The sequence below is a fragment of the Ambystoma mexicanum genome, chromosome 2p, assembly GCF_040938575.1.
Source record: "Ambystoma mexicanum isolate Mex_15411 chromosome 2p, UKY_AmexF1_1, whole genome shotgun sequence".
Classification (NCBI taxonomy): domain Eukaryota; kingdom Metazoa; phylum Chordata; class Amphibia; order Caudata; family Ambystomatidae; genus Ambystoma; species Ambystoma mexicanum.
This window is the reverse complement of record NC_090923.1, coordinates 830,556,459-830,584,021: the sequence shown is the minus strand read 5'-3', so window position 1 is coordinate 830,584,021 and position 27,563 is coordinate 830,556,459. Positions and strand designations below refer to the sequence as shown.

The 27,563-nt window shown below is 47.0% G+C and overlaps 1 protein-coding gene across 2 annotated transcripts in view; it reads right to left on the bottom strand.

Moving 5' to 3' along the window:
* Positions 1-27,563, bottom strand: part of LOC138565943 (regulator of microtubule dynamics protein 3-like) — a 2,735,427-nt gene that overhangs the window by 2,059,667 nt on the left and 648,197 nt on the right. For both annotated transcript variants that reach the window (XM_069643047.1, XM_069643046.1), the window contains exon 4: positions 4,103-4,163. In XM_069643047.1, coding sequence (XP_069499148.1) covers positions 4,103-4,163 — 61 coding nt within the window. The remainder of the gene's footprint in view (positions 1-4,102; positions 4,164-27,563) is intronic.

The following is a 27,563-nucleotide window of genomic DNA, read 5'->3' as shown; positions in this document are numbered from 1 at the left end:
TAGGTTGATATATAATCTGGACTCCGATGGAGACCAACAACCGCTGATGGTTAAGTCGTTGGCATGGGCTCCCCACCCCGTGAGTGAGGCACCCGTGACTACTGTTATCTCTGGCCATGATTGCCAAAAAGGGTCTCCTTTCAGGCCCACCAATGAAGGTCTCGAGCCACTCTGTCTGGGACTTGAAGAAGATCTGACATTCTTCCTGAGAATTGCGACCATTGGGTTCTTAGTGCCCACTGGAGGGATCTCATTCTCAGGCGAGCCTCTGGCACTAGGAAGATGCAGGATGCCATGAGGCCTGGCAACCTCAAAAAGTCGCAGGCTGGTGGACGTTGGGCATTTTGAAACTTGGTGACCATCTATAGAATATCTTGAGCTCTCACCTTTGGTGGCAAGGCTTTTCCCAGGGAAGTGTCCCGGACTGCCCCAATGAACTGGAGTCTCTGTGAAGGTATCATCTGTGACTTCTTTAAGTTGAGGGAGAAGCCCAGCTTGTGAAGGAAGTAGCAGACATAATCTAGCTGGATCTGAGCTTGTTCCGAAGATACTGCTCTGATCAACCAATCGTCCAGGTAGGGGTAGACGTGGATCCCTTCCCTCCTTAGACTTGCAGCCACTACCGACATTAGCTTGGTGAAGACCCTTGGGGCGGAGGTCAGCCCAAATGGCAGAACTCAAAATTGATAATGAGAGTTGCCAATTGCGAACCTCAGGTATTTCCTGTGTTTGAGATGGATTGGCACATGGAAATAAGCATCCTGAAGGTCTAGAGATACCAACCAGTCCTGAAGCTGGAGGGCCTGAAGGATCTGAGAAAGGGTTACCATCTTGAACTTGTCTTTCCTGAGGAATTTGTTCAATTCCTGCAAGTCCAAGATGGGTCTCAGTCCTCCGTCCTTCTTTGGTATTAGGAAGTAGGGGGAATACCAACCCTTGTTCCTCTCCGCTACGGGTACCGGTTCTATGGCACCCTTCTCTAGCAGGTCTACAATCTCCTGCATAAGGAGCGGGTCTGGAAACTTCAAAGAGTTGTTCCCCGGTGGATGATTCCGAGGGGTGTGTAGGATGGGCAGGCAGTAACCTTGGGCACTGTTTCCAATGCCCAAGCATCTGACGTAATAGCCTGCCATTCTGCCAGATGTTGAGTTAACCTGCCCCCTACTGGTGTCTTGTGAGGGGAGACGGCAGAGGGGTTAGGAAGCGGCTGATGCAGATGCCGATGGTAAAGTGGCACTTGCTGCGGCTTTTGTAACCTTTCCCCGTCCACCACAGGTGAATCGTTTCTGGCCCCTTTGATCTGGCTGTCCTCTGCCTTTTCAGAATGCGGAGTAAAAGCAAAATGACCTACCCCTCCAGGAAGCTCCTGAGGGGCGATTCGGAGTCTGCCAGATTGCAGCCCCAAGAGTGTTCGCTGCTGCCTTGGATGTTTGTAATCTCTCCAGGTTGCCATCAGCCTTCTTACCAAATAAAGAAGTGCCGTCAAAGGGCATGTTCAGAAGTCTGGCTTGTACATCTGGAGCAAAACCAGACTTCCGCAATCACGTAAATCTGCGGATTGTGGTACTTGCCGCCATGGCTCTGCTAATACTATCTGCAGAATCAATGCCTGTATGAAGGGACTCGCACATTGCATCCTTTCCATCCCTGATGATGTTTAGGAATGCTTCCCTTTCTTCTCCTTCTGGGAGACAGTCATCCGCAGATGAAGCACACTCCCAAAGGGTATGACTGAACCTTACTAGCGTGAAAGTGGCGTTGATAGATTTAAGTGCCATGCTACATGCCGAAAAGACTTTTTGTTTGACATGGCATGAAATCTTTTATCATCCCTGTCCTGTGGGATAGTAGGGTATGCTGACCTACTGCTAGATGAAGTTGCTGCTTGTACAACTAAACTTTCTATAGTTGGATGCTTGCTCAGATATTCAGGGTCTGACGCAGATACCCTGTATTTAGCAGAAAGTTTTTTGTTTACTGCAGGGATAACTTCAGGAGATTCCCAATTTGCAGAAATTTTTCTTTGCAGAGCAGTAAGAAAAGGGACAACAGGATCCTCCTGTGGACCTTTATCTAAAATATCAGTAAGGTCATCCTGCTGAAAATTAGGTGTAGGTGTAGACCACCTCATGAATTCAATTATTCTGGCCATAAGAACCCTATAAGTGGTCTCAGCATGCTCTCCAGGGTCTGGTTTAGCAAACTCTACTTCTGGAGAAGTATCTAAACCACTTGCCTCATGTAAAGAGTCTTGAAGATCTTTTAATCTGTTCTCTTCAGAGATTAATTCCTCTGGCATAGGGATTGTAGTCCTTGGTAAACCAAAAGGTCTGTCATGGTCGGAATACTCCCCTTCCTCATAAATAGAGGACAAGGCTCTAAAATAGTCAGACCTAGGATATGGTTTAAAACCCATTTCTAGAGCAGAAGGAGCCAAATTGGTTGTCACTGGTTGAGAAAACGTTGAGGTTGTCTATGTGGAAGTCAAAGGCTTTGACAACCCTGAAAAGGGCGTCGAAAAAGTTTGAAGAGACATCGATGTACTCGAGAGGGTCGGGATCCTACTCGACGTCGTCCAGATAGTCGATGGCATCCTCGACGTCATGGTCGAAGTCTTCGACACCTCTATTGTCTGAGACGTAATGACAGTGGTAGGTCTATCTTGTATCAGAGTAGACAGTGGCATCGAAGACGGCATCGATGCAACCGATATATGCATCAAAGGACTCTTAGACAAAGGTATAGATGAGGCAGATCTGTGAGTCGAAGAAATCTGCGACGACGGCATCGATGACGCAGTCTTACTGCCTTTACTCGAGGGTTCATGACGCTCTAGAGTAGTTTCTCTCGTCGGGTTCAACGACTCCCTGTGTTTAGTTTTTTTGGGTCTTCCACCCAGGGTATCACCTTTACATGTCTCCGAGGGGGTCGAGGCCGCTTTCTCGAAGACGCTAAGCATTTTCTTATGGAATTCCTTCCACTTAGCTGGAGAGCTGTGTTTTGTGGGGCAGGTGACACTTTCCGGGGAGGTGGAGGAAGAAGAAGAAGAGGGAGATCTACGACGCCTCTTCTTAGCGTGTTTTGATCTCGAAGACTGATGAGAACCGCTTTGAGATCTTGAACGGGAATGTTGTTGTCGACGAGGAGACGAATGTCTCGACTCCGTTGAAGAAACTTTCGAGGGAGTAGAAGTTTTAAAACTCTTACCTCTTTCTAACTTCCCCTTACGCTCATTCAAGGCTTTCGCCGTCATGGACATACAGTCCTCGCATTCCGAACAGTGATGCTCCGATCCCAGGCACCACAAACAGATCCTGTGAGGATCCGTTAACGACATTTTCTTCCCACAGTCACAACATTTTTTGAAGCCGGACTGCGGAGTCGATGGTTCGGATGAGGAAGCCATCCTATTTAGATAATATCTTCAGAGAATAAACAGAATCTTCCTGAAGGAAGGAACTGAGTGTCACGTTTCCGAGGCCCACGAAGCGCAGAAAAACGGAACTGAGCAACAGACGCTGCACGAGTCTAATTATACGCATGATGACGTCGGCGCCGATACGGAGGCTGTCGAGGGACATCGACTCGAGGGATGTCGATGCGCAGCGCCCTCTACTGAAAACATTTCCGAGGCCAGCAAGCTGGAATGGTAACATCAAAGATAAGGAATACGTCGGAGGACACAATCCCTTCGAAAGAGTGTTTGAAGATCTGGATGCTCTAATGACTGCTCTAATGACTAGCCCTGGCTTATGATCCGGCCACACAAATTAGCCCCATGAGATGGAGAAACTGCCTCTCTTAGGTCCCTTAAAGAGGTTAGCTTCAGTCTCCCTGCCAAAATCAAATTGATGCTTTAAATGCAAGGATTTTTATGTCAATGGAACCTTCCTTTTTTTCAAACAAATGTATTTCTAGGTAAAACAAGAGAGTTACAGTGGGTTTACCTGTTTTTGATCATAGATTTGTTTGTGAAATACTTTGGCAGGCAACAACAATACACTGAACATTCCATATTGCATACACTTAAACAAGTTTTTTCCATTCATGCTTTCACCTATTACTATATAAGATAAAAGTATCACAAGACAGTTTAGAATACCATTGATGGCACAGAGGGTTGTTTTTAAACATCGAAACAGCAACATCTCCTTCTTCCTTTCCTGCAAAAACACAAAATATTTGTTTTATTGGCTAATAAAACAGATCTAAACGCACTGAAAAAGTTCAATTACTTTTCTGAATTATTAACTCTATTGAATTACAAAATTGTTTCATGTATAAAATGGGAGTAGCTTATTACCTGTAACTCGACTTCTCCAGTGTTGGTATCTTTCATGGATTCACATGCTGTGAATATTCCCCGTCGTCAGGCCGGGAATCCATGGTTACTTATATTTTAATACCTTTCCTAAGGAAAAATGTCTGACACCTTGAGTGTCCTACCCACATCCTTGTGGGTGTTTTTGGTCACTACCAATAGGATGTCCAGCGGGTAGCTCTGTCCCAGCAGCTTCCGCTCAGATTTTAACCACTCTTGCTGGAGGAATAATACATACAGAAGGTGTTTGCCTGGAGGGGAAGACTGGAGGGCGCATCTGAATCTATAAAAGATACCAACGTTGGAGAAAAAGAAGTTACTTACCAAACTGGTAACGTTCCTTCGATGGGATGTTCCTCCGACGTATTCCTTATCTTTGATGTTATCCATTCCAGCTTGCTGGACTCAGAAATATTTTTCAGTAGAGGGCGCTGCGCGTCGACGTCCCTCGAGTCGGTGTCCCTCGACAGCCTCCGTATCGGCGCAGACGTCATCATGAGTATAAATAGACTTGCGCAGCGTCCGTTGCTCAGTTCCGTTTTGAAGTTCATATTTGCTTTGCATTACTTGGTTAGTGACCTTGAAGGAGCGTAAACTGCAACAACAAGGGAAGTTTTACTGCGGGGATGGATGGGAGGGGCGATAAGGAATATGTCGGAGGAACATCCCATTGAAAGAACGTTAGCAGTGTGGTAAGTAACTTGTTCTTTGAAGGGATTGTGTCCTCCGACGTATTCCTTATCTTTGATAGACTCCCAGAGCAGTAGTATTAAGAGGAGGCGGGAGTAAAGGTGAAATATTTCCCTATAAAGATGTACAGAATGCAACACAGCTTTTCCAAATCTTGTCTCTTGTCTAGAGGAGGAATCTAGGCTGTAAAATTTGGTAAAAGTATGTGCGGACGACCATGTGGCAGCCGCACATATTTCCTTAATTGGCAACCCCTCTTTGGAGAGCCAAACAGGCTGTGATACCCCTGGTTGAATGAGCCCTAAAATGTTGAGTGGGTTCTTTTCCCGCCAATTTGTAGCATTCTAAAATGGTTAAAATGATCCATCTTGAAGTGGTCTGTTTTCTGATTGGCAATCCTAATGTGTGCCCTACATATCCTACAAAGAATTGGTCTGCTTGCCTTATCCTTGCAAGTCTGCTAATGTAAAAACTCAAGGCACGCCTTGGATCCAGCCTGTGTAATCTCTCTTCCTCTTTTCCTGGATGGGGAGGAGGATAGAACGAAGGTAAGGTTTTTTTCTGAGTAATGTGGAATTCAGAGACCACCTATGGGAGAAATATGGGCTTCACTTGTAAGACAACCTTGTCTTTATGAAAGATTGAATGAGGAGGTTTGCAAGATAGAGCTTGTAATTTGCTCACTCTTCTAGTAGAAGTAAAGGCCACTATAAAGACGGTTTTAAGAGTGAGAAACTTTAGTGAACAAGAATTAAGTGGTTCAAAGGAAGTACCCATCAGAAACTTTAAGACTAGATTTAGGTCCCACAAAGGAACTTGAAAAGGTTTCGGTGGATAGACATGTGTTAATCCTTTCAGAAATTGGATCACTGCAGGTAGTTTGAAATATGAAGGCTCCTCAGCAGTACGCTTAAAGATTGACAGCGCTGCGAGGTAGCCCTTGATCGTACCAACTCGGAGACCTGAATTTGCTGAGTAAAGCAAGAAAGATAACACCATCAGTGTATTACATGAAAAAGGTTCAATATTATTTTCTCTACACCAGCTGTAAAATTTGCTCCAACGGCAGCGGTATAAAGTCTTTGTTGCTGGCCTTCTAGCTGAAAGCAACACCTCCATGACGTCATCCGGGGGATCCCAATCCTTGTATCTCAACCTTTTAGAAACCAAGCATGAAGTCAAGTTCAAGTCAAGTTCTGATGTCTGGATGGAGAACCTGACCCTCCTTCTGCGAGAGAAGATCCTCTCTTTGCAGAAGACGAATCGGAGGAGAAATCAACATGTCTAGAAGGTCCGGGTACCACGCTCTCCTGGCCCTATCTGGGGCAATTAGGATCATAGCCTTCCGAAATCTTCTCAACCTCCTGATCATCTGAGGAATGGCAGGGACTGGAGGAACCGCGTATAGAAGTGGAAACTCCCAGTCTACTACAAACCCGTCCCCTAGAGCTCGTCTCAGGGGAAATTCCCTTGAACAAAACTGATCGCACTTTCTGTTGATGCTGGTGGCGAACAGATCCACTTGAGGGGTTCCCCAAAGGATGAAGATCTCTTGAAGGACTTCCTGAACTAGCTCCCACTCATGGGAGACTGTGCTCTGCCTGTTCAGAGCGTCCGCTGTCAAGTTCTTCTCTCCGGCTAGGTGAACTGCTGATAGAGAGATTCCTTCTAGAATTGCCCAAAACCAGAGCTGCATTGCCTCTCTGCACAGTGGCAGTGACTCTACGTCTCCTCTTTTGCTGAGGCAGTGCATGGCCACTGTGTTGTCCGTCATTATCAGGACATTCTTTCCCTGTACCGATGGCAGAAAAGCTTTCAGCGCTAGTCTCTCAGCTCCAACAGGTTGATGTGTAGTCTGGACTCCGATGGAGACCAACGAACGCTGATGGTTAAGTCGTTGGCATGGGCTCCCCACCCCGTGAGTGAGGCATCCGTGACTACGGTTATCTCCGGCCATGGTTGCCAAAACTGTTCTCCTTTCAAGATGTTCTCGCGACAGGCCCACCACTGAAGGTCTCCAGCTACTCTGTCCGGGACTTGTAGGAGATTTGACATTCTTCCTGAGAATTGCGACCATTGGGTTCTTAGTGCCCACTGGAGGGATCTCATTCTCAGGCGAGCCTCTGGCACTAGGAAGATGCAGGATGCCATGAGGCCTAGCAACCTCAAAAAGGGCTGGTAGACGTTGGGCATTTTGAAACTTGGTGACCATCTGTAGAATATCTTGAGCCCTCACCTCTGGTGGCGAGGCTTTTCCCAGGGAAGTGTCCAGGACTGCTCCAATGAACTGGAGTCTCTTCGATGGTATCATCTGTTACTTCTTTAAGTTGAGGGAGAAGCCCAGCCTGTGAAGAAAGTGGATCTGAGCTTGTTCCGGAGATACTGCTCTGATCAACCAGTCGTCCAGGTAGGGGTAGACGTGGATCCCTTCCCTCCTTAGACTTGCAGCCACCGCCGACATTAGCTTGGTAAAGACCCTTGGGGCGGAGGTCAGCCCAAATGGCAGAACTCAAAATTGATAATGAGAGTTGCCAATTGTGAACCTCAGGTATTTCCTGTGTTTGAGATGGATTGGCACATGGAAATAAGCATCCTGAAGGTCTAGGGATACCAACAAGTCCTGAAGCTGGAGGGCCTGAAGGATCTGGGAAAGGGTTACCATCTTGAACTTGTCTTTTCTGAGGAATTTGTTCAATTCTCGCAAGTCCAAGATGGGTCTCAGTCCTCCGTCCTTCTTTGGTACTAGAAAGTAGGGCGAATACCAACCCCTGCTCCTCTCTGCTACATGTACCGGTTCTATGGCACCCTTCTCTAGCAGGTCTAAAATCTCCTGCATAAGGAGCGGGTCCGGAAGCTTCAACGAGTTGTTCCCCGGTGGATGACTCTGAGGAGTGTGTAGGAAGGGCAGGCAGTAACCTTGGGCAACTTTCTCCAATGCCCAAGCATCTGACATAATAGCCTGCCATTCTGCCAGATGTTGAGTTAACCTGCCCCCTACTGGTGTCTTGTGAGGGGAGACCTCAGAGGGGTTTAGAAGCGGCTGACGTAGATGCCGAGGGTAAAGTGGTACCTGCCACTGCGGCTTTTGTACCTCTGACCCGTCCACCACGGGTGAATCGTTTCTGGCCCCTGCCTTTTCCAAATGCGGAGTAAAAGCCAAAGGACCTACCCCTCCAGGAAGTTCCTGAGGGGCGACTTGGAATCTGCCAGATTGCAGCCCCAAGAGATTTCACTGCTGCCTTGGATGTTTGTAATTTCTCCAGGCTGTCATCAGCCTTCTTTCCAAATATAGCAGTGCCATCAAAGGGCATGTTTAGAAGTCTGGCTTGTACATCTGGAGCAAAACCAGACTTCCGCAACCACGCAAATCTGCGGATAGTGGTACTTGCCGCCATGGCCCTGCTGATGCTGTCAGCAGAGTCAATGCCTGTCTGAAGGGACTTGCACATTGCATCCTTTCCATCCCTGATGATGTTTAAGAATGCATCCCGTTCTTCTCCTTCTGGCAGACAGTCAGCCGCAGATTAAGCATACTCCCAAAGTGTGTAGCTGAATCTTGCTAGCGGGCAAGTGGCGTTGATAGACTTAAGCACCATGCTACATGCCGAAAAGACTTGTTTTGACATGGCATCAAATCCTTTATCATCTCTGTCCTGTGGAATAGTGGGGTATGCCGACTTACTGTTTGATGAAGTTGCAGCCTGTACAACTAAACTCTCTGGAGTTGGAGGCTTGCTCAGATATTCAGGATCTGAAGCCGAAACTCTGTATTTAGCAGAAAGTTTTTTATTTACTGCAGGGATAACTTCAGCAGTTTCCCAAATAGCAGATATTTTTCTTTGCAGAGCAGTATGAAAAGGAACAACATGATCCTCCTGTGGACCTTTATCTAATATGTCAGTAAGGTCATCCTGCTGAAAAGAAGGTGTAGTCCACCCCATAAATTCAATTATTCCGGCCATCAGAATCCTATAAGGAATCTCAGCATGCTCTCCAGGGTCTGGTTTAGCAAACTCTACTTCTGGAGAAGTGTCTCTACATGAGGCACGTGGTTTAGGCTCTTGAAGGTCTTTTAACCTATTTTCCTCAGAGATTAACTCCTCTGGCATGGGTATTGTAGTCCTTTGCAGACCAAACGGTCTTTCATTGTCAGAGTCCTCCCCTTCCTCATATATAGAGGACAAGGCTCTAAAGTAGTCAGACCTAGGATATGGTTTAAAACCCATTTCTAGAGAGAAGGAGCCACATTTTTTGTTACTGCCTGAGAAAATGTCGAGGTTGTCGACGTGGACGTCATAGGCTTCGAAAATCCTGAAAACTGCGTCGAAAAAGTTTGAAAAGACCTTCATGCACTGGAGAGGATCAGAATCCTATTCAGCGTCGTCGAGATTGTCGATGGCACCCTCGACGTCATAGTCGGGGCTTTCGACACCTCTACTGCCTGTGACGTAGTGGCAGTTGTAGGCTTGTCTTTCATCGGGGTCGACAATGGCATCAAAGATGGCGTCGATGAAACGGATTTATGCATCGAAGGTTCCTTCGACAAAGGCGTCGATGACACAGATTTGTGAGTCGAAGGAATCTTCAACGACTGCATCGATGACGTGGTCGTATTGCCTTTACTAGAGGGTTCATGACGTTCGCAAGTACTTTCTCTCGCCGGGTTCAACGACTCGCGGCGTTTTGATTTTTCTGGTCTTTCACCCAGGGTATCACCTTTAGACGTCTCCGAGGGGGGTCGAGGCCGCTTTCTCGAAGACGCTAAGCATTTTTTTACAGAATTCCTCCCACTTAGCCGGAGAGCTGTGTTTCGTGGGGCAGGTGACCCTTTCTGGGGAAGTAGAGGAAGAAAAAGAGGGAGATCTACGACGCCTCTACTTAGAGTTTCTTGATCTCGAAGAATGATGAGAACCGCTTTGAGATCTTGTACGGGAATGTTTCTTTTGACGACGAGGAGACTAATGTCTCGACTCAGCCAAAGAAACTTTCGAGGGAGTAGAAATTTTAAAAGCCTTGCCTCTTTCTAACTTCCCCTTACGCTCCTTCAAGGCTTTCGCCGTCATGGACATACAGTTCTCACATTCCGAAAAGTGATGCTCCGATCCCAGGCACCACAAACAGACCCTGTGAGGATCCGTTAAAGACATTTTCTTCCCACAGTCGCAACATTTCTTGAAACCGGACCGTGGAGTCGATGGTTCGGATGAAGAAGCCATTGTGTAAAGGTAATTATCTTCGAAGAATAAGAAGGTTTTTCTGAAGAAAGGAACCGAGCGTTACTTTTCCGAGGCACACGAAGCGCGGAAAAACTGAACTGAGCAATGGACACTGCGCGAGTCTATTTATACTCATGATGACGTTGGCGCCGATACAGAGGCTGTCCAGGGACACCAACTCGAGGGACGTCGACGCGCAGCGCCCTCTACTGAAAAAAATTCCAAGGCCAGCAAGCTGGAATGGATAACATCAAAGATAAGGAATTCGTCGGAGGACACAATCCCTTTGAAATGGAATTACAGGAAAGAAACGACTCCCTTCTCCAGCATTAGATCTTTCACAGATTCACATGCTGTGAATGGATTTTATAGCAGTATACATGACAGGAGGAGAAAAACAGGCAAACAGATCAGAACTCCTGTATTTATGCCCCTGCAAGAAGTATACATACATAAAGATAACCCCGGAAGCTGCGGGGCTTACCCTTCTGGAACAGCCGTTGAAGGACTGCCTGTCCCATTTGTGCGTCCTGCTGCTGCAGGCAGTAGTGCCTTGTGAAGGTGTGGGTCACTGCACGTGTTGCTGCCTGACAAACATCTTTGATGGGCACTCCAGACCAGAGAGTTGCTGATGCCGCAGCGGCTCTTGTGGAGTGTGCTTAGCTGTAGTCTGCAGTCGCCTGTTGGCCTTTGCGTGGCACGGCGAGATAGTAGAGGATATCCACCTTGCGATACCCTTCTTCGTGATAGCTTTCCCTTGGTTTGGGCGTCCAAAAGCGATTAAGGGCTGTATAGCTGCTCTGATGGATTTTTTCAGGTCCAGGTAATATTTCAACGCCCTTTTGACGTCCGGGGAGTTCAATGCTCTCTCCGCTGGGGTCCTGGCATTTTGGAAGAAGGTAGGTAATGTGATAGTTGCGTTTTTGTTCAACTCAAACTGCACTTTTGGAATAAAGTGGAGATTTGTGGAGAGGATAGCCTTGTCCCTTGCAAACCGAGGTATGGAGGGTACACCACCAATGCTTGTAGCTCTGAGACCCGCCTGGAGGACGTAATAGCGACCAAGAAAGCCAACTTCCAAATCACAAACTTAATTTGCGCTGAAGGGAGAGGCTCAAAGGGGGACTTCATGAGGCCGGCTTAGACAAGATTTAGGCTCCATACCGGCGGTATCCTTTTCTTTGAGGCAAAAGAGTGGAAAAGTCCCTTTAGAAAATGTTTGAGCAGTCCGTCACTGTAGAGGGGTAGTCTCCCTCTTTTCCTGGTGAACCCGGAAATCGGTACCAGGTGCACTTTTATGGAGGAGATATCAATACTTTCCTCTGCTAGCTTCAGCAGGTATAGAAGGACCTGTTGTGGTTGTATAGCCAGTGGTCGCAGGCTCGACTGTGGTGAACACCATGTGCAAAACATTTTCCACTTTTGGTTGCACAAGCTGATAGTGGAAGGGGCCATAGCTGCCACCAGTATGCGCTGACATTCCTGCGGAATGTCTAGGTGGCCGAATTGGGAGTGATCAAGTGCCACGCTGTCAGTTTAAGAGGGCGTAGGTTGTGATGAAGGATTTCGCTGGTCTGCTACAGGAGATCGGCCTGGGCACCCAGGTGGATTGGGTTGTCTGCCGATATCTGGATGAGGTCCGAAAGCCAAGTTTATCTGGGCTAGTATGGAGTCACTAGGATTATTTTGCAAGGGTATCTCCGGATCATTTGGACTGTTCTCCTGATCAAGGGATTAGGAGGAAACGCTAATACGAACACGTTAGTCCAAAGGAAGGATAACGTCCCCCTGCGAGCTTGGGTGCGGGAGCCTGCTTGCAAATTTCTGGCACTGTTTGTTGGATATTGTGGCAAAGAGGTCCAGTGGAGGCTGGACCCATGCTGTGAATATTCCGTTGATTTGGTTGCTGTGAAGGTGCCATTGGTGGGATTGCATTGTGTCCCTGCTGAGGCTGTCTGTGCGCTGGTTGTGTATTCACGGCAGGTGGAGTGCTTGTAGAGTGATGTTGTGAATGGCACAGTACCAGATGGTTTGAGTTTCCTGAGACAGAGTGTTAGGCAGAATCCTATGCAGTTCCCTAAGGGACCACTACAGAAGATTATGATTACAGGTATATGCAATAAATCCCCTTTGGTATATTTACTTGGTATGTGGCTGAGCAGTCAGACTTATCTCAAGAGGTAGATGAGCAGTATTCAGGATTTAAACAATAGGACTACAATACTATGGAACAAGGAATCACTGAGCAAAGCTTTGTATCAAAAAGAATATATACATTTATTTTACATACTCTTAAGTTCAAACCCCCAAATCACTACCATTAAAGCAAGTTAAAACTGTCAAGAAAAGTATACACAACTCCCTATTTAAATTGTAGACAAGTTTGAGCCAGAGTGAAAACTGAGCAAAAAAGCACAGTGTACACCAAGCAGAAATGGCCCTCTAACAGTTTCTCAAAAGGGAGGGAAAGGACAAGTTATACAGGTTTAGGCTCTAAAACACACCAACAACACTTCCCAAGTGGATTGTGAACAAGTTAGGCAAGGCAGTACTTTAGCATAAGCAATACTTAGGTGAAAACCGAGCAAAATGGCACTTCAACAATACTTAAGAGGGAAGGAAAGGTGGTTATAAGAGGTTTAGGTACACCAACACATTTCTGGATGAAAACAATCTAGAGAAGGCAGTTGTAACAGAATTAGCCAGAGTCAATAGGCCTGTGCCAGAGTCAATGGTACAGGCAATGTGCCCAGGATCATACTGTCCTAGTAGCTGCAGTCAAGACTTTGTTTAACGAATTGGAAAGGCGGTTGCAGAATGTAAAAAGACAATGTTAGACGATAGAGGCGGCCAACCCAGAAGGTAAGTAAAGGATTTAAAACACATTAAGCAGGACCCAACGAAACGTGAGACCTGGTGAAACAATGTACCTTAAAAGTGGAAGAGGCTCCAGCAGTGGCGGTAGTTCCTGGCAGTTCCTGCAGTTCGGGAGATCCAGCAGAGGAAGAGAGGCTCTCGTCGTGGAGGAAGATTCGAGTTACTGCACTGCCCAGAGATGAAGCCAGCCGCGGTGATGCCAAAAGGAAATAAAAGGTACGCTCCTTAAAATCGCGGTCGTGGTGGACGGGTGCCTGGCTATCCGGTCTCCGAGTGCTTGGCACAGACGATTCGACCAAGGCAGGTCTTGGAAGGTGATTGGCGAACTGGTTGGCCCCACCAGCTCAATGGAAGAAGACGCTTGCAGGTGAAGATCTTCTTGAGTTGTTGGAGAAAAGTGGTGAGGATCTGCAGCAGGGCTTCACCGGTGGTTCAGTCGTTGCAGATGTCTTCAGCTTCTCTCCTCTTCGGGTTTCTTAGTTCCAGTGGTGACGTCTTGTCCTCCAGTCCTCGGAGCCCTGCTTTAATGCAGAAAAACCCCTATTCATACAGCCTTGGTGTCACTCACACAGTGGGGTGGCTATCCTGGCAGGATAACCCCCCAGCCTATCAGGGCAGAGTGCGACTTGGGTTGCCTAGGTAATCCTGTCCAGGGTGCCTATTCCCCCGCCCACACATCCAGTCTACCCCAGACTCAGTGGCGCCGAAAGGAGGGCTTCTGTGCAGAAGCCCGCCAAAAGGACGAACAAAGGATCCCCGACCTGGGTTAGGATTTCAGAGAAAGACACGAGAAAGAAATATTATCAAAGATCTGGCAATAAAGGTCTAGGTCTCCTGGGGGCAACCAGACGTGGTCTCCCTCTCACTGTGCTTAGAGAGGCATCAGCTTCACCTCACTGATGATCCCCAACAAGGGTGAAACACGTGTATGGGGTTGCTGGTGGTACTCTCGTTCAGGTTGGAATTGCCATTGCATTTCGGTGCTGGACTGCCCCTGGGCAGGACAAAGACTGATATGCAAATGGATATTTCCCATCTGTGAAAGGCACAGTGAGTAAAAGCAGTGGCTGCGAACTCTCAAGTGGTTAATAACCACTGAACAGGTTATCAAGTCTGTTCTTTCGAGAGAGCAGCGCCCGCTACCTTTGCAAAACGATCCCCGACCTGGGTTAGGATTTCAGAGAAAGACACGAGAAAGAAATATTATCAAAGATCTGGCAATAAAAACCTACCGGAGTAAAGTTAAATAAAATTAAAATAACCTGGCGCTATGTTAGAGGCTGTCAGTAAAGGTGGTAGCCTCGAACAATGGGAAAATCCCATAGGAAAATATTTGCGGTCGAAAATGTACGGTAGTAACCACTGCCACCAGCCAGAAACTTTGGAGAGAGGGACGGGCGGTACCCTCTCGAAAATTAACCAGGGAAAAACTATTAACCCTTTCCAGTACTTCCATAGTAAAATGGGCTGTACTGGTTTTGTTCATAGCTATTGACTAATAAAGTCAATGGGGACTTTACATGCCCTGGGAGACAGTAGTCAGTCCCAGGGTATGGAGTCTATTTTTGGGGGTCACTATGACACCCGTGTGTTACTGCACTGTGGGTGCTGTGTAACATACATGTAAAAAGATGATACCTATGAGGGTGAGAAAAACCCCATAGACCATAAGCACAAAAATAGCCTAAAACACACATCAGCAACATATCTAAGAGTGGGAAAAAGAGTCTCACTCTTAGCAGGAGAAAAAAAATAAACCCTTCAAATCCAGCAAAGCTGCTGGGGGACTCTATAGGTAAGGGAAATTAGCCTTAGAAGCGAATTCTCCCTAACACTCGCCCCCACCACCAGACTAAGGGACAGGAGGATCTTATCGACTCCTGGATGAATCTCTTACCGCTAGTCGGTTAAAAACATGCTAGAGAGACCTTCAGCATTTTGGTGGTGACATCCTGACCTGTGCTCGATGGTAAAATCAAACCCTTCGAGGCAGATTGACCATTTTAACAGTTTTGGGTTCTCCCCTTTCAATTGCATTAACCATCTCAAGGGTTGGCAGTCAGTCTGAATAATAAAAGTAGAACCATACAAGTATGGCCTAAACTTCTTCAGAGACCACACAATGGCAAAACATTCTCTCTCAATAGTTGCCCACCTTGTCTCAGGTTCCTTCAGTTTCCTACTGATGAAGCAAATGAGGTGCTCCCTACCTTTCTCATCCAGTTGACCGAGGACTGCACCTATACATGTATTGGAAGCATCTGTTTGCACAATGAAGGGTTGGGGGTAGTCAGATGCTCTTAGAGCTGGAGCTTGACAAAGGGCTCTTTTCAGGCTTTCAAAGGTTTGACCTTTTATGGGAATTTTGGAGAGGAGATAACATTCAGTGGAGAAGCTATGGAAGCATAGTTCTCAATGAAATTCCTGTAATACCCCGTGAGGCCTAAGAAGGCTCTCACCTGGGTTTGAGTAGTAGGGGTTGTCCAATTTTGCACAGCTTCTATCTTGCTGGGCAATGTCCTTATTTCACCACTTCCTACCTCATGACCAAGGTAGACCACTTTACTCTGACCAATTTGACATTTGCTTGCCTTTATGGTCAGTTGGGCCTGCTCAAGAGCCTGCAAAACATATCCTAGGTGGTCATCAAGTTCTTTCCAAGTAGGGTTGAACACTGCAATGTCATCCAAGTTGCCATGCAAAAGTCCTCCATCCCATTCAGAACCTGATTAACCATCCTTTGGAATGTAGCAGGTGCATTCTTTAATCCAAAAGGCATAGCCTTGAATTGGTATAAGCCAACTGGGGTGGAGAATGCAGCTTTCTCCTTGCCATGGTCCGTCAGGGCTATTTGCCAATAGCCTGACGTGAGATCAAATGTGCTGAGGAACTTGGCTGAACCAAGTCTATCCACCAGCTCATCTGTCCTTGGCAAAGGATGGGCATCAGTCTTAGTGACTGCATTTAGAGTTCTTTAGTCCACACAGAATCTCAACTCCTTGGATCCTGCCTTGTGTACTAACACAACTGGGCTAGACCATGGACTAGTAGAGGGTTCTATTACCCCGAGATCAAGCATCTTGTTGACCTCTCCTTTGATGTGGGTTCTTACATTTTCTGACATTCTGTACCCCCTGATTTTGACAGGTAAATAGTCACCAGTGTTGAAGTCATGCTGGCCCCAAGGGGTCAAGCCTGGTGAAAGTGAAAACAAGGGGGCACATTGATTCAACAAAACTTTGCACTCCTCCTATTGTTCAGAAGTCAGATTAGAAGAGAGATTAACTCATATTTTCTCATCTAAAGGTTCGCCTCTGAGAAGGTCAGGCAGATGTTCACTCTCCTCCTCTTGAGCTGAAGCTAGAAGCAAAGCTCCCAGTTCTGGTCTCGAGACATAAGCTTTTAGACGGTTGGTGTGAAAGACTCTGGGAGCCTCCTTAGGATTGCCTAAGTGCACCAGATAGTTCACCTCTCCAAGTTTACCCACAACCTTGAAGGGTCCTACCCCACTTGTCCTGCAAGGCCATCTGCCTTGTTGGCACTATAACAAGAACTAGCTGGTCTTGAGCAAACTCAAACATATTGGCCTTCTGGTCATGCCAATGTTTAACCAGAGCCTGACCTGCTTTCAAGTTATCACTTGGCTCAGACATCATGTGTGACATTCTCCTCCGGAGTCCTATCACATAGTCAGTCACTTTGACTGGCTTGGGAGAAGGAGCACTCTCCAACCCCTCCTTAATCAGGGCCAATGGAACTCTGACTGGATGGCCATACAGAAGTTCAAAGGGATTTTAACCCACTCCCTCCTGAGGGACTTCTCTATCTGCAAAGAGAAGGCATAGCAGTAGAAGATCCCACTTTCTTTTAAGGGGGTCTTCTAAAGCTCCTATCATGATCTTCATGGTTCTGTTGAACCTTTCTACCAACCCATTTGTCTAAGGGTGGTATGCTGTTGAGAACTTGTAGGTCATGTAGGTAACTCCACAGTTTTTCCACATGGCCTTCATGTAGTGGGACATAAAATGGGACCCCCTGTCTGATATTACCTCCTTAGAAAACCCAACCCTGGTAAAAATACCAAGTAGGGCATTAGCTACAGCCTGAGCTGTAACAGTCCTCATAGGAATTGCTTCAGGGTACCTAGTAGCATGATCTACTACAATAAGGATAAACCTGTTGCCTGAAGAGGTTGGAGGGTCAAGAGGACCGACAATGTCGATTCCCACCCTCTCAAATGGTACTCCCACCACAGGGAGAGGCACTAAAGGTGCCACGTTCGTGGAGCCACTCTTACCAGAGGTTTGGCAGGTGTGGCAACTCTTGCCATACTTATCTACCTAAGCCCCCATTTTAGGTCAATAAAAGTAGAGAGAGCCTTTCCTTGCTATTCTTGAAACTCAAGTGACTAGCCAAAGGTATCTCATGGGCTAGTTGCAAGAATTGGAGTCTGTTGCCTTGGGGCACTACAAGTCTTTTTTAGTCTCCAGGGATTGACTCAGTCGGTTCACTGTAGAAGAGGCAATCTTCCCAGTACCACCTGTACTTCCCAGGTTCTTTCCCTTCAAGCTGAGAAGCTGCCTGGTGGCAAAGACCTTCCAGAGTTGGACATTCTCTTTGCCCCTTACTGAAGTCTGCCCTGTTGGGTCCACCTTCTGCCAGTAAAGACTGCAGCTCAGGATGGTCCAAAGGGTCCAGATCTCCAATAAGATCCTGGCCTTCCACTAGATCAGAATCCTCAGGCTCTAGTTCAACCACACAGGGTTGCACCTCACTCTCAGCCTCAGCTGGAGGAGGAATCATAGGTGTGATTTTGGACAACCTAGGGGATGTCCTATTTGGAAGCACAGGAATGCTTGCTGCTGGTTTCTTCTTAGAAGCCTTGGGTTTCCCCTTTGCTTCTAGTTGTTTAGAAATTGCAGTTAGTAACTCCAGTGGAGTAGGAGTGATTTCTTGTTCTATCATCTCCCCAGGAGAGCCTCTCAAGGTCCTCTTCCTTGCAGGTCTGGTGAGCTCTTGTAATCTTTTACTAGGAGGTCTGGGAGTACTTGACACTACTCCAAGATCTTTAAGATCATTGCGCAACAGCACCCTTCCAGGTACTTCAGATTGCACACTAACAGGTATCCTGACAGTTATGTCATTGCACCGGATGAGAGCTGGAAACCGGGGAAGCATCTGCACAGGCCCTCCAGCTAACTTGGTGAGGTGTTTGGGTGCCTTAGCAACATCCTCCACCTTGAAAAAAGATTCACCCACCACAGTTATGCTCGCTCCAGTGTCTCTAATGGAAGGGGTCTCCTGACCATTCACTAGGACACTGTCTTTATAATACTCTTTAGTATTATTTGGGATAGAATTATACACATCTAAATTCTGCTGTTCCCACAACCCCAAGGATATTAAAGATACACTAGCTGAGACTAAGTGTTAGGGAGAATTATCATCTTTTGGCTAATTTCCCTTACCTATAGAGTCCCCCAGCAGCTTTACTGGATTTGAAGTTTTTTTTTCTCCTGCTAATAGTGAGACTCTTTTTCCCACTCTTAGGCATTTTTGCTATGTGTGTTCTAGGCTATTTTTGTGTTTAAAGTCTATGGGGTTTCTCTCGCCTCCATAGGTACCATCATTATTCACATGTGTTACACAGCACCCTCCTTGCAGTGACACAGGGGTGACGTATCGACCCCCAAACATAGACTCAATACCCTGGGACTGGCTACTGTCTCCCAGGGCATGTAAATTCCCCATTGACTTTACTAGTCAAATTCTGTGAATAAAACCAGTACAACCCATCTTACTATGGAAGTACTGGAAAGGGTTAATAGTTTTTCCCTTATGTTCATTTTCAAGAGGGTACCGTACAGTCCCTCTCTCAAAAGTTTCTGGCTGGTGGCAGTGGTTACTACCAAAAATATTCAACCGCGAATATCTTCCTATGGGATTTTCCCATTGTTCGAGGCTACCACTTTTTCTGACAGCCTCTAACATACCGCCGGTGTATTTTTATATTAACATTACCCTGGTAGGTTTTATTTGCCAGAACTTTAATATAACTTCTTTCTCGTGTCTTTCTCTAAACTCCTAACCCAGGTTGGGGATCCTTTGTTCGTCCGTTTGGCGGGCTTCTGCCGAGAAGCCCTCCTTTCGGCGCCACTGAGTATGGGGTGGGTCCATTGTGTGGAGGAGGAGTAGGACCCATGGACAGGGTTGCCTCAGCAACCCACGTCACACTCTATCCTGATAGGCTGGAGGGTCTCCCGCCAAGATGACCACTCCACTGTGTGAGTGACAGCTAGGCTGTATGAATGGGGATCTTTTTGCATAAAAGCAGGGTCCTGAGGAGTGGAAGAGCAAGACGTTGCCACTGGAATTAAGAAGCCGAAGAAGAGAGAAGCCAAAGACATCTGCAACGACTGAACCACCGGTGAAGCCCTGCTGCAGCGTATCACCACTTTTCTCCACACGATGAGAGAAGATCTTCACCTGCAAGAGCCTTCTTCCCTTGAGCTGGTGGGGCCAACCAGTTTGTCAATCGCCTTCCCGGATCTGCCTTGGTCGAATCTCCCATACCCGGAGGCCCGATAGCCAGGCACCAGTCCACCCGGACCGCAATTTAAAGGAGCGTACCTTTTATTCGTCGGGCAGCACTGCGGCTGGTTTCATCCCTGGGTAGTGCAGTAACTCAAACCTTCCTCCACGACGAGAGCCTCTCTTCCTCGGCTGGATCACCCGAACTGCAGGAACTACCAGGATCAACCGCCACCGCAGGAGCCACTTCTTCATTTTTAAGGTACATTGTTCTGCCAGGCCGCCCTTTCTTTGCGGTAGCACTGAAGGTGTTTTAAATCATTTACCTACCTGTTGGGTTGGCCACCCCTCTCTCTACATTGTCTTTCAACTTCTGCATCCACCTTTTCAAAATCGTTAACCAAAGACTTCACTGCAGCTACAAGAACATTTCGCTCCGGGGCCCTTGCCCTGTACCACTGACACTGGCACAGGTTTACTGACTCTGGCTACATTTGTTAGATCTGCCTTCTTTAGATTGATTCTCAACTAGAACTGTGTTGATGCACCTACTTCTTATAACTACCCTTTCCTTCCCCTTTCTTTCATTTAAGTATTGCCTATACTGATGCACTGTCTTGTTTAATCTGGATCACAAACTTGTGGGAAGTGCTGCTAGGGTGTGTAAGAAGCTATTTCTATATAACCTGTGCTTTCCCTCCCTTGTGAGAAATTGATAGATTATCCCTTGTGTGTAGTTTTCACTGTGCCGTTTTGCTTAGTTTTCACTCTGGTTCACTTGGGCTACAATTTAACTAGGGAGTGTGTATATTTTTCCTCTGACTTATTTAACTTGCTTTAAGAACTATGATAGATGTGTTTATCTAGAAGTGTATGAAATAAATATATATCTACTTTTTAATACAAAGCTTGGGTCAGTGTTTCCTTGTGCCATAGTACTGTAAGCCTATTGTGTAAACCCTGAATACTGCTCATCTCCCTCTTGAGATAAGGCTGACTGCTCAGCCACAGCTACCAACTAAATCTTTGTGGTCAAGACTGATACCAAAGGGGATTTATTGCTCTCACCTGTAGTCCTAATCTTGTGTAGTGCTCCCTAAGGGAACTGCACAGGATTCTGTCTAACACTGATGTACAGCGGTGAGGATAAAAGTATTGGATTTACATTTTAGAGTGCTGCTAGTACCTTGGTTCAATTAACCACAAGGCTTAACAATCACCTGTAGCTGTGGCTGAGCAGTCAGACTTATCTCAAGAGGGAGATGAGCAGTATTCAGGGTTTACACAATAGGACTACAATACTTTGGAACAAGGAAACAATTACCAAAGCTTTGTATCAAAAACATATATATATATATATATTGTACACTCTTAAGTTCAACACACAAATCACTACCATTAAAGCAAGTTAAAACAGTCAAGAAAAGTATACACAACTCCCTGTTTAAATTGTAGACAAGGGTGAGCAAGAGTGAAAACTGAGCAAAATGGCACAGTGTAAACCAAGCAGAAATGGCACTCTAACAATTTCTGAAAAAGGGAGGGAAAGGACAAGTTATACAGGTTTAGGCTCTAAAACACACCAGCAACACTTCCCAAGTGGATTGTGAACAGGTTAGGCAAGGCAGTACTTTAGCATAAGCAATACTTAGGTGAAAACCGAGCAGAATGGCACTTCAACAATACTTAAGAGGGAAGGAAAGGTGATTATAAGAGTTTTAGGTGCACCAACACATTTCTGAATGAAAAACAATCTAGAGAAGGCAGTTGTAACAGATTTAGCCAGAGTCAATAGGCCTGTGCCAGAGTCAATGGTACAGGCAATGTGCCCAGGATCAAACTGTTCTAGTAGCTGCAGTCAAGTCTTTCTTTAACGAATTGGAAAGGCCGTTGCAGAATGTAAAAAGACAATGTTAGGCGATAGGGGCGGCCAACCCAGAAGGTAAGTAAAGGATTTAAAACACCTTTAGCAGTACCCAACGAAATGGGAGGCCTGGCAGAACAATGTACCTTAAAAGGGGAAGAGGCTCCTGCGGTGGCGGTAATTCCTAGCAGTTCCTGCAGTTTGGGAGATCCAGCAGAGGAAGAGAGGCTCTCGTCGTGGAGGAAGGTTCGAGTTACTGCACTGCCCAGGGATGAAGCCAGCCGCAGTGATGCCAAAATGAAATAAAAGGTACGCTCCTTTAAATCGCGGTCGTGGTGGATGGGTGCCTGGCTAGCCGGTCTCCGAGTGCTTGGCACTGGCAATTCGACCAAGGCAGGTCCTGGAAGGCGAATGGCAAACTGGTTGGCCCCACCAGCGCAAGGGAAGAACACTCTTACAGGTGAAGATCTTCTCGAGTCGTTGGAGAAAAGTGGTGAGGATCTGCAGCAGGGCTTCACCGGTGGTTCAGTTGTTGCAGATGTTTTCAGCTTCTCTCCTCTTCGGGTTTCTTAGTTCCAGTGGCGACGTCTTGTCCTCCAGTCCTCAGAGCCCTGCTTTTATGCAGAAAAACCCCCATTCATACAGCCTAGCTGACACTCACACAGTAGGGTGGCTATCCTGGCGGGATAACCCCCCAGCCTATCAGGGCAGAGTGCGACTTCGGTTGCCTAGGTAACCCTGTCCAGGGTGCCTATTCACCCTCCCACACATCCTGTCTACCCCAGACTCAGTGGTGCTGAAAGGAGGGCTTCTGTGCAGAAGCCTGCCAAAAGGACGAACAAAGGATCCCCGACCTGGGTTAGGATTTCAGAGAAAGACACGAGAAAGAAATATTATCAAAGATCTGGCAATAAAAACCTACCGGAGTAAAGTTAGTATTAAAATAAACCGGCGGTATGTTAGAGGCTGTCAGTAAAAGTGGTAGCCTCGAACAATGGGAAAATCCCATAGGAAAATAACGGTAGTAACCACTGCCACCAGCCAGAAACTTTGGAGAGAGGGACTAAACGGTGAAAATGAACACCAGGGAAACTCTATTAACCCTTTCCAGTACTTCCATAGTAAGATGGGTTGTAATGGTTTTGTTCATAGCTATTGACTAATAAAGTCAATGGGAACTTTACATGCCCTGGGAGACAGTAGTCAGTCCCAGGGTATGGAGTCTATGTTTGGGGGTCACTATGACACCCCTGTGTTACCGCACTGAGGGTGCTGTGTAACACGCATGTAAAAAAATGATACCTATGAGGGTGAGAAAAACCCCATTGACCATAAGCACAAAAATAGCCTAAAACACACATCAGCAACATGTCTAAGAGTGGCAAAAAGAGTCTCACTCTTAGCAGGAGAAAAAGAATAAACCCTTCAAATCCAGCAAAGCTGCTGGGGGACTCTATAGGTAAAGGAAATTAGCCTTCGAAGAGAATTCTCCCTAACACAGGGCGCTTCACCTGGTTCCTCCCAGTTTGCGGAGGTAAAACATTGTGGTGGTATTCTCTGTGAGGATCCACAATACTGAGTTTTGAAGTAGTGGAAAGGAAGGATTTTAAGGCACAATGCACCGCTTGCAGCTCCATGATATTGATGTAGAGGGATGATTTGTCCCAAGTCCATAGGCCTTTGATTTGGTGTTTGCCCAAGTGGGCCCCCATCCTGCCAAGGAGGCATCGGTCACCAGCGTGAACTGGTGGGTTGGTTCGACCAGTGGCATCTCTTTTGAGATGTTGTTAGGTATTGTCCAATATTGCAGTAAGCGTGAGAACGCAGGCATGATGGTGATTTTGTCTGCCCAACAATCTTGGGTTTAGGACCATCTAGCTGCCAGAAACTGTTGTGCCGGTTGCATGCACAGCCTGCAATGGGGTATTAATGGTATGCATGACCACATGGCTCTGAGCAGCACCATGTATTTGAGCGGTTTGTTTGGGGTGAATGTTTGGGGTGAATGAGCGTGGCAGACACATTACCTCATTGACCTCATTGAGGTCCTCATTGACCTCACGGGGAGTTATGACGAGGATGCTGCTAAACTGAACAAGATCTATCTAGAGATCCAAGCATGGATGGCCACCCATTGCCTCTGCTTAAACGACGATAAGACGGAACTGCTTATTGTCGGATCACAGAATCGCCTCAACAAACCGGATTCAAGATACCATTCCTTCTCCATTGATGGCAACATCATGAAAGTGTCGAAAGAAGTAAAAACATTGGGGGTATACCTTGACTTTACACTTTCTCTTAAAAAGCAAATTAACACCACCATCTCAGCTACAGCCTATACCAACAAACTCATAAATGCTTGCAAACCATTCCTATCCACCAACAGCCGCCTTACACTGGCTAGAGCCCTCATACTGTGCACGTTGGACTATTCTAACACCCTATTCCTGGGCTCCACTAATAACAACCTGAACAGACTACATATAATCCAAAATAATGCTCCCCGCTGCTCTCTCAATCTTCCACGCAAGTCACACATCACCACACTCAGAAAGGAATCCCACTGGCTCCCCATCCGTGATAGAATTAAATTGCGGATGTTGGTCATTACTCACAAATGCCTATACCAGACTGCCGCCACGCTACCTCTGAGCCAAATTCACGAGACAGAATTCCACCAGACCTACCGGATCACCTTACCTTCACCAACTTAATGTACCAAAGTTTAACCTGTAAACAGTTGGGGGAATTAGCAAAAACAGGCAACCAAACAGTGGAATGCACTGCCCACAGCTATAAGAGCCGACACCTCATTCTGTTCATTTAGAGCCAAAGTCAAGGATCTGCTTAGCACCCAACAGTAATCAGACTAAGGCTCTTAGACTTTCCTAACAGATCCAAAATCGCACTTATGTTTCTGATACTAATCTATTATCCGCCTGATCAATCGAATGTATGTTATGCGTACTACAAACCTAATTGTAACCGCCCTGTCATAATATACTAGGCTTCTCCCAGGACCACTCTGTATCCAGGTCCTTGGAACCACACTGGAATGTATCATTCTCACCTACTTGTATGTCCAACATTCTGTAACCACTGCTGTACTTAAAGAATTAGCACCCAGTTACCCGAGGGTTCGGCAGCACTTTACAAATAAACAAACTAAACTAAACTAAACTAAATCTGTGAATTCTGTAGGCTGAGGGTTTGACCAGGTATTGTGCTGAGGAGAAACGTGCACCCAGGAACACCAAGCTTTTGGATGGCGTGATGCAGGATTTGGTGTAGTTGATTGTAAATCCTGACTGTTGTAGTAGAGTCTCCGTTTGAGCAAGTAGGCCAGGGAATTACGGTAAAAAGAAAGAAATTCCAGAGACAACACAAAGAGTTCATGTTCAAAAGGGCCTGCTCCCCCCATCCCTAGCCCACTGTCCCCAAATCTTCTCCCATTTCCCAGGGCAGACCCTTGCATTATATATTCTCTTCTCCAGGGCCATAGAACAGTCCATTTCATCGACCAATTCTGTCAACTTTGGGCTGTCTGGTGCCCCCACTGCAGATACAATTTGTTTCATCAGTCCAACGGCTGTGGACACAGTTTATCAAACCTGGTAAAGCCTGGTGGGTTCCCAGGTATTACCAATCCCGTAACAAAGTGGACCTTATCCAGACACATCTGCCAGAAGCAGCAAACTTGTAGGGAATTCCCGGGGAATATGAAAAAAGGTGCCCCCACATCTGCGACATTCGGCGTGATCCGCCCGGCCCTCATTTGAATAAGGCAGTGCAAGAATAATAAACCCTATGCAATATCTTAAGTTGTATTCCAGCGGCCCCAGATCCCACTGTGTCTTAAGGATAACCAAGTCTTTTGTTAGAAAAGGTGGTGAGAACCTAGTAAAGGGTGGAGAAAACCTTCAAAACTATGCACTCCAGGAGAAGATTTCCTTCTTTCGGGGAGGAGGTAGGCATATCCCGATGTGACTGGAACTGAGCCCATAGGGTGTGTGACAGTTGTAGATAATGGTATCTTTTGCTCTCCGGCAAGCAAAGCTTGTCACGCAGCTCAGGAAAGGGGGTCTGCGCCGCCTCTCTCACTACATCCCCCACACGCCACACCTCACATCTCTCCCAGACCCCAAGTCTACCAATGTTACCCACTTCTGGGACATAGGTATTGTCCCATAGAGGCTGAGCAGCAAGGGTAGCCCGGTCCCCTAACCCCCATGGAGATGGGAGTCCCTCCATACGTGCCTTGTGTGCTGCATCATGGGAGGGAGCGGCTGCTTCTTCGGACCACTGTAAAGAATCTGGGGGATGGAGGCCCGCCATTCATCCCCGTGCGACCCTGATGTGTGGCAGTGACGTATCCCCATGTAGCCAATCATTTACAATCGCCAGTTGGCCAGCCCAGTATTAGTTACGCAAGTTAGGGAGTCCAATACCAAATTCCCAAAATGAGTGCTGCAGTGTAGCTATGGCAATATAGGGCAGACCCCCGCCCCATCCCAAAGAAGGGTCCGGAGAGCGGCATCCGCTCTGTCGAATTCAACCCAGGAATCTATAAAGGGGAATTCTGAAAGACGTACACATAGCTTGGCAGGGTCAACATCTTGAATATGGCTGCTTTCCCAAGGAGTGTCAACGGCAGGGACTTCCAGTGAGTAACATCCCACAAGAACCTATCAGTAATAGGGTGCAAATTGTAACATACATAGTCGTTGAGATCAGGACTCACCCACACCACTATATATTTGAAGCCCTCAACTGAGTCCTGGTATGGACAACTCTGGGGAAGGTCGTTCTTGGTCCCCTGGAGGGGGAAGAATAAGAACTTATCCCAATTCACCCTCAGCCCGCTGGCCCCTTGGAACTCCTGCAGGGTATGTGACCCGGGCGCAGGCTTCCTGCGGCTCACTAAGGTAGACCAAAAGATTGTCCGAGTATAGCAAGACCTTTGAACGGTTGAATAAATTGTCTATGTGTGGTAACGTTGTGTGGCCCAGCTTTATCCACATCTCAATAGGAAACCCATTAGGCACAGGTGTCTTCCCTGACTGCAGGCGCAATACAACTGCGGCCTCCTCCCCTGTGATATCTGCCTCCAGGTCATCTTTCTGGGTAGGGGTCACCAGCGGAAAAGGGACATTCGCCAGGAAACGTCTGGCCGCAGTCTGTTGGGAGCGGTAAAGCTCCTCATAATATGTGGTGAACGCATCTGTGATCCCTGCATCCTCCACGATCTGCATCCCTCCCGGACCTGCCACCTGCCTCACATACCTTTGTCCTTCTTCCCTCCTTTCCTTCCAGGCCAGCATTTTGTCAGCACGGTCTGGCACCTTTTGAGCCAAGACGCTTGTTTAGCATTGTCCAGTACAGTGTTCCGAAGTCGCTCCTGTGCCCTGCAGCACTCTTCCCGCTTGTTCGATGTTCCCTGCTCCAAATATGCCTCCTCTGCCATCCTTTCCTGCTCCTCCGCCTTCCTCACCTACCGTCTACGAACAGTTCTGTGAGCTGCAACTATGGAGATCATCTCACCCTGTAGGACCGCCTTATAACCTTGACATAACACCTCCAGACAGTGAACCGACCCTGTGTTTATGTCAAAATATTTGTCTTGGAAATCACCCCCTCCAGAAACTCGAGAAACCCCAGATAGTAGCTGTTCATACACCATGGGGGCCTCTCCTTAATCCATAACCAAAGGGGAGTGGTCGGGGATGCCCTTAGCAAGGAAAGCAGCTGACCTAAGTCCCCCATCTGGGTCCCCCATCCATGCACGTCCCACATCTGGACAAAAAAGTAATCCAACCTAGATAGTGAGCAGTGTACTCCCGACAAGAAGGAAAAACTCTTATCCAATGGGTGCACCGCTCTCCAGGTGTCCACCAACCCCATTGCGGGGGCAAACGCGTTCAACATCGTGGGGATACCAACCAGTCCCTCCCACCCCCCCTAGGACCCATTTATCCACCTGAGTACACCACAGCACTGTCTGGATTTCATTTGGTAGGTCCAGTGCACGAGGTGGAGGGGCAAACACACAGACCACTCCCCA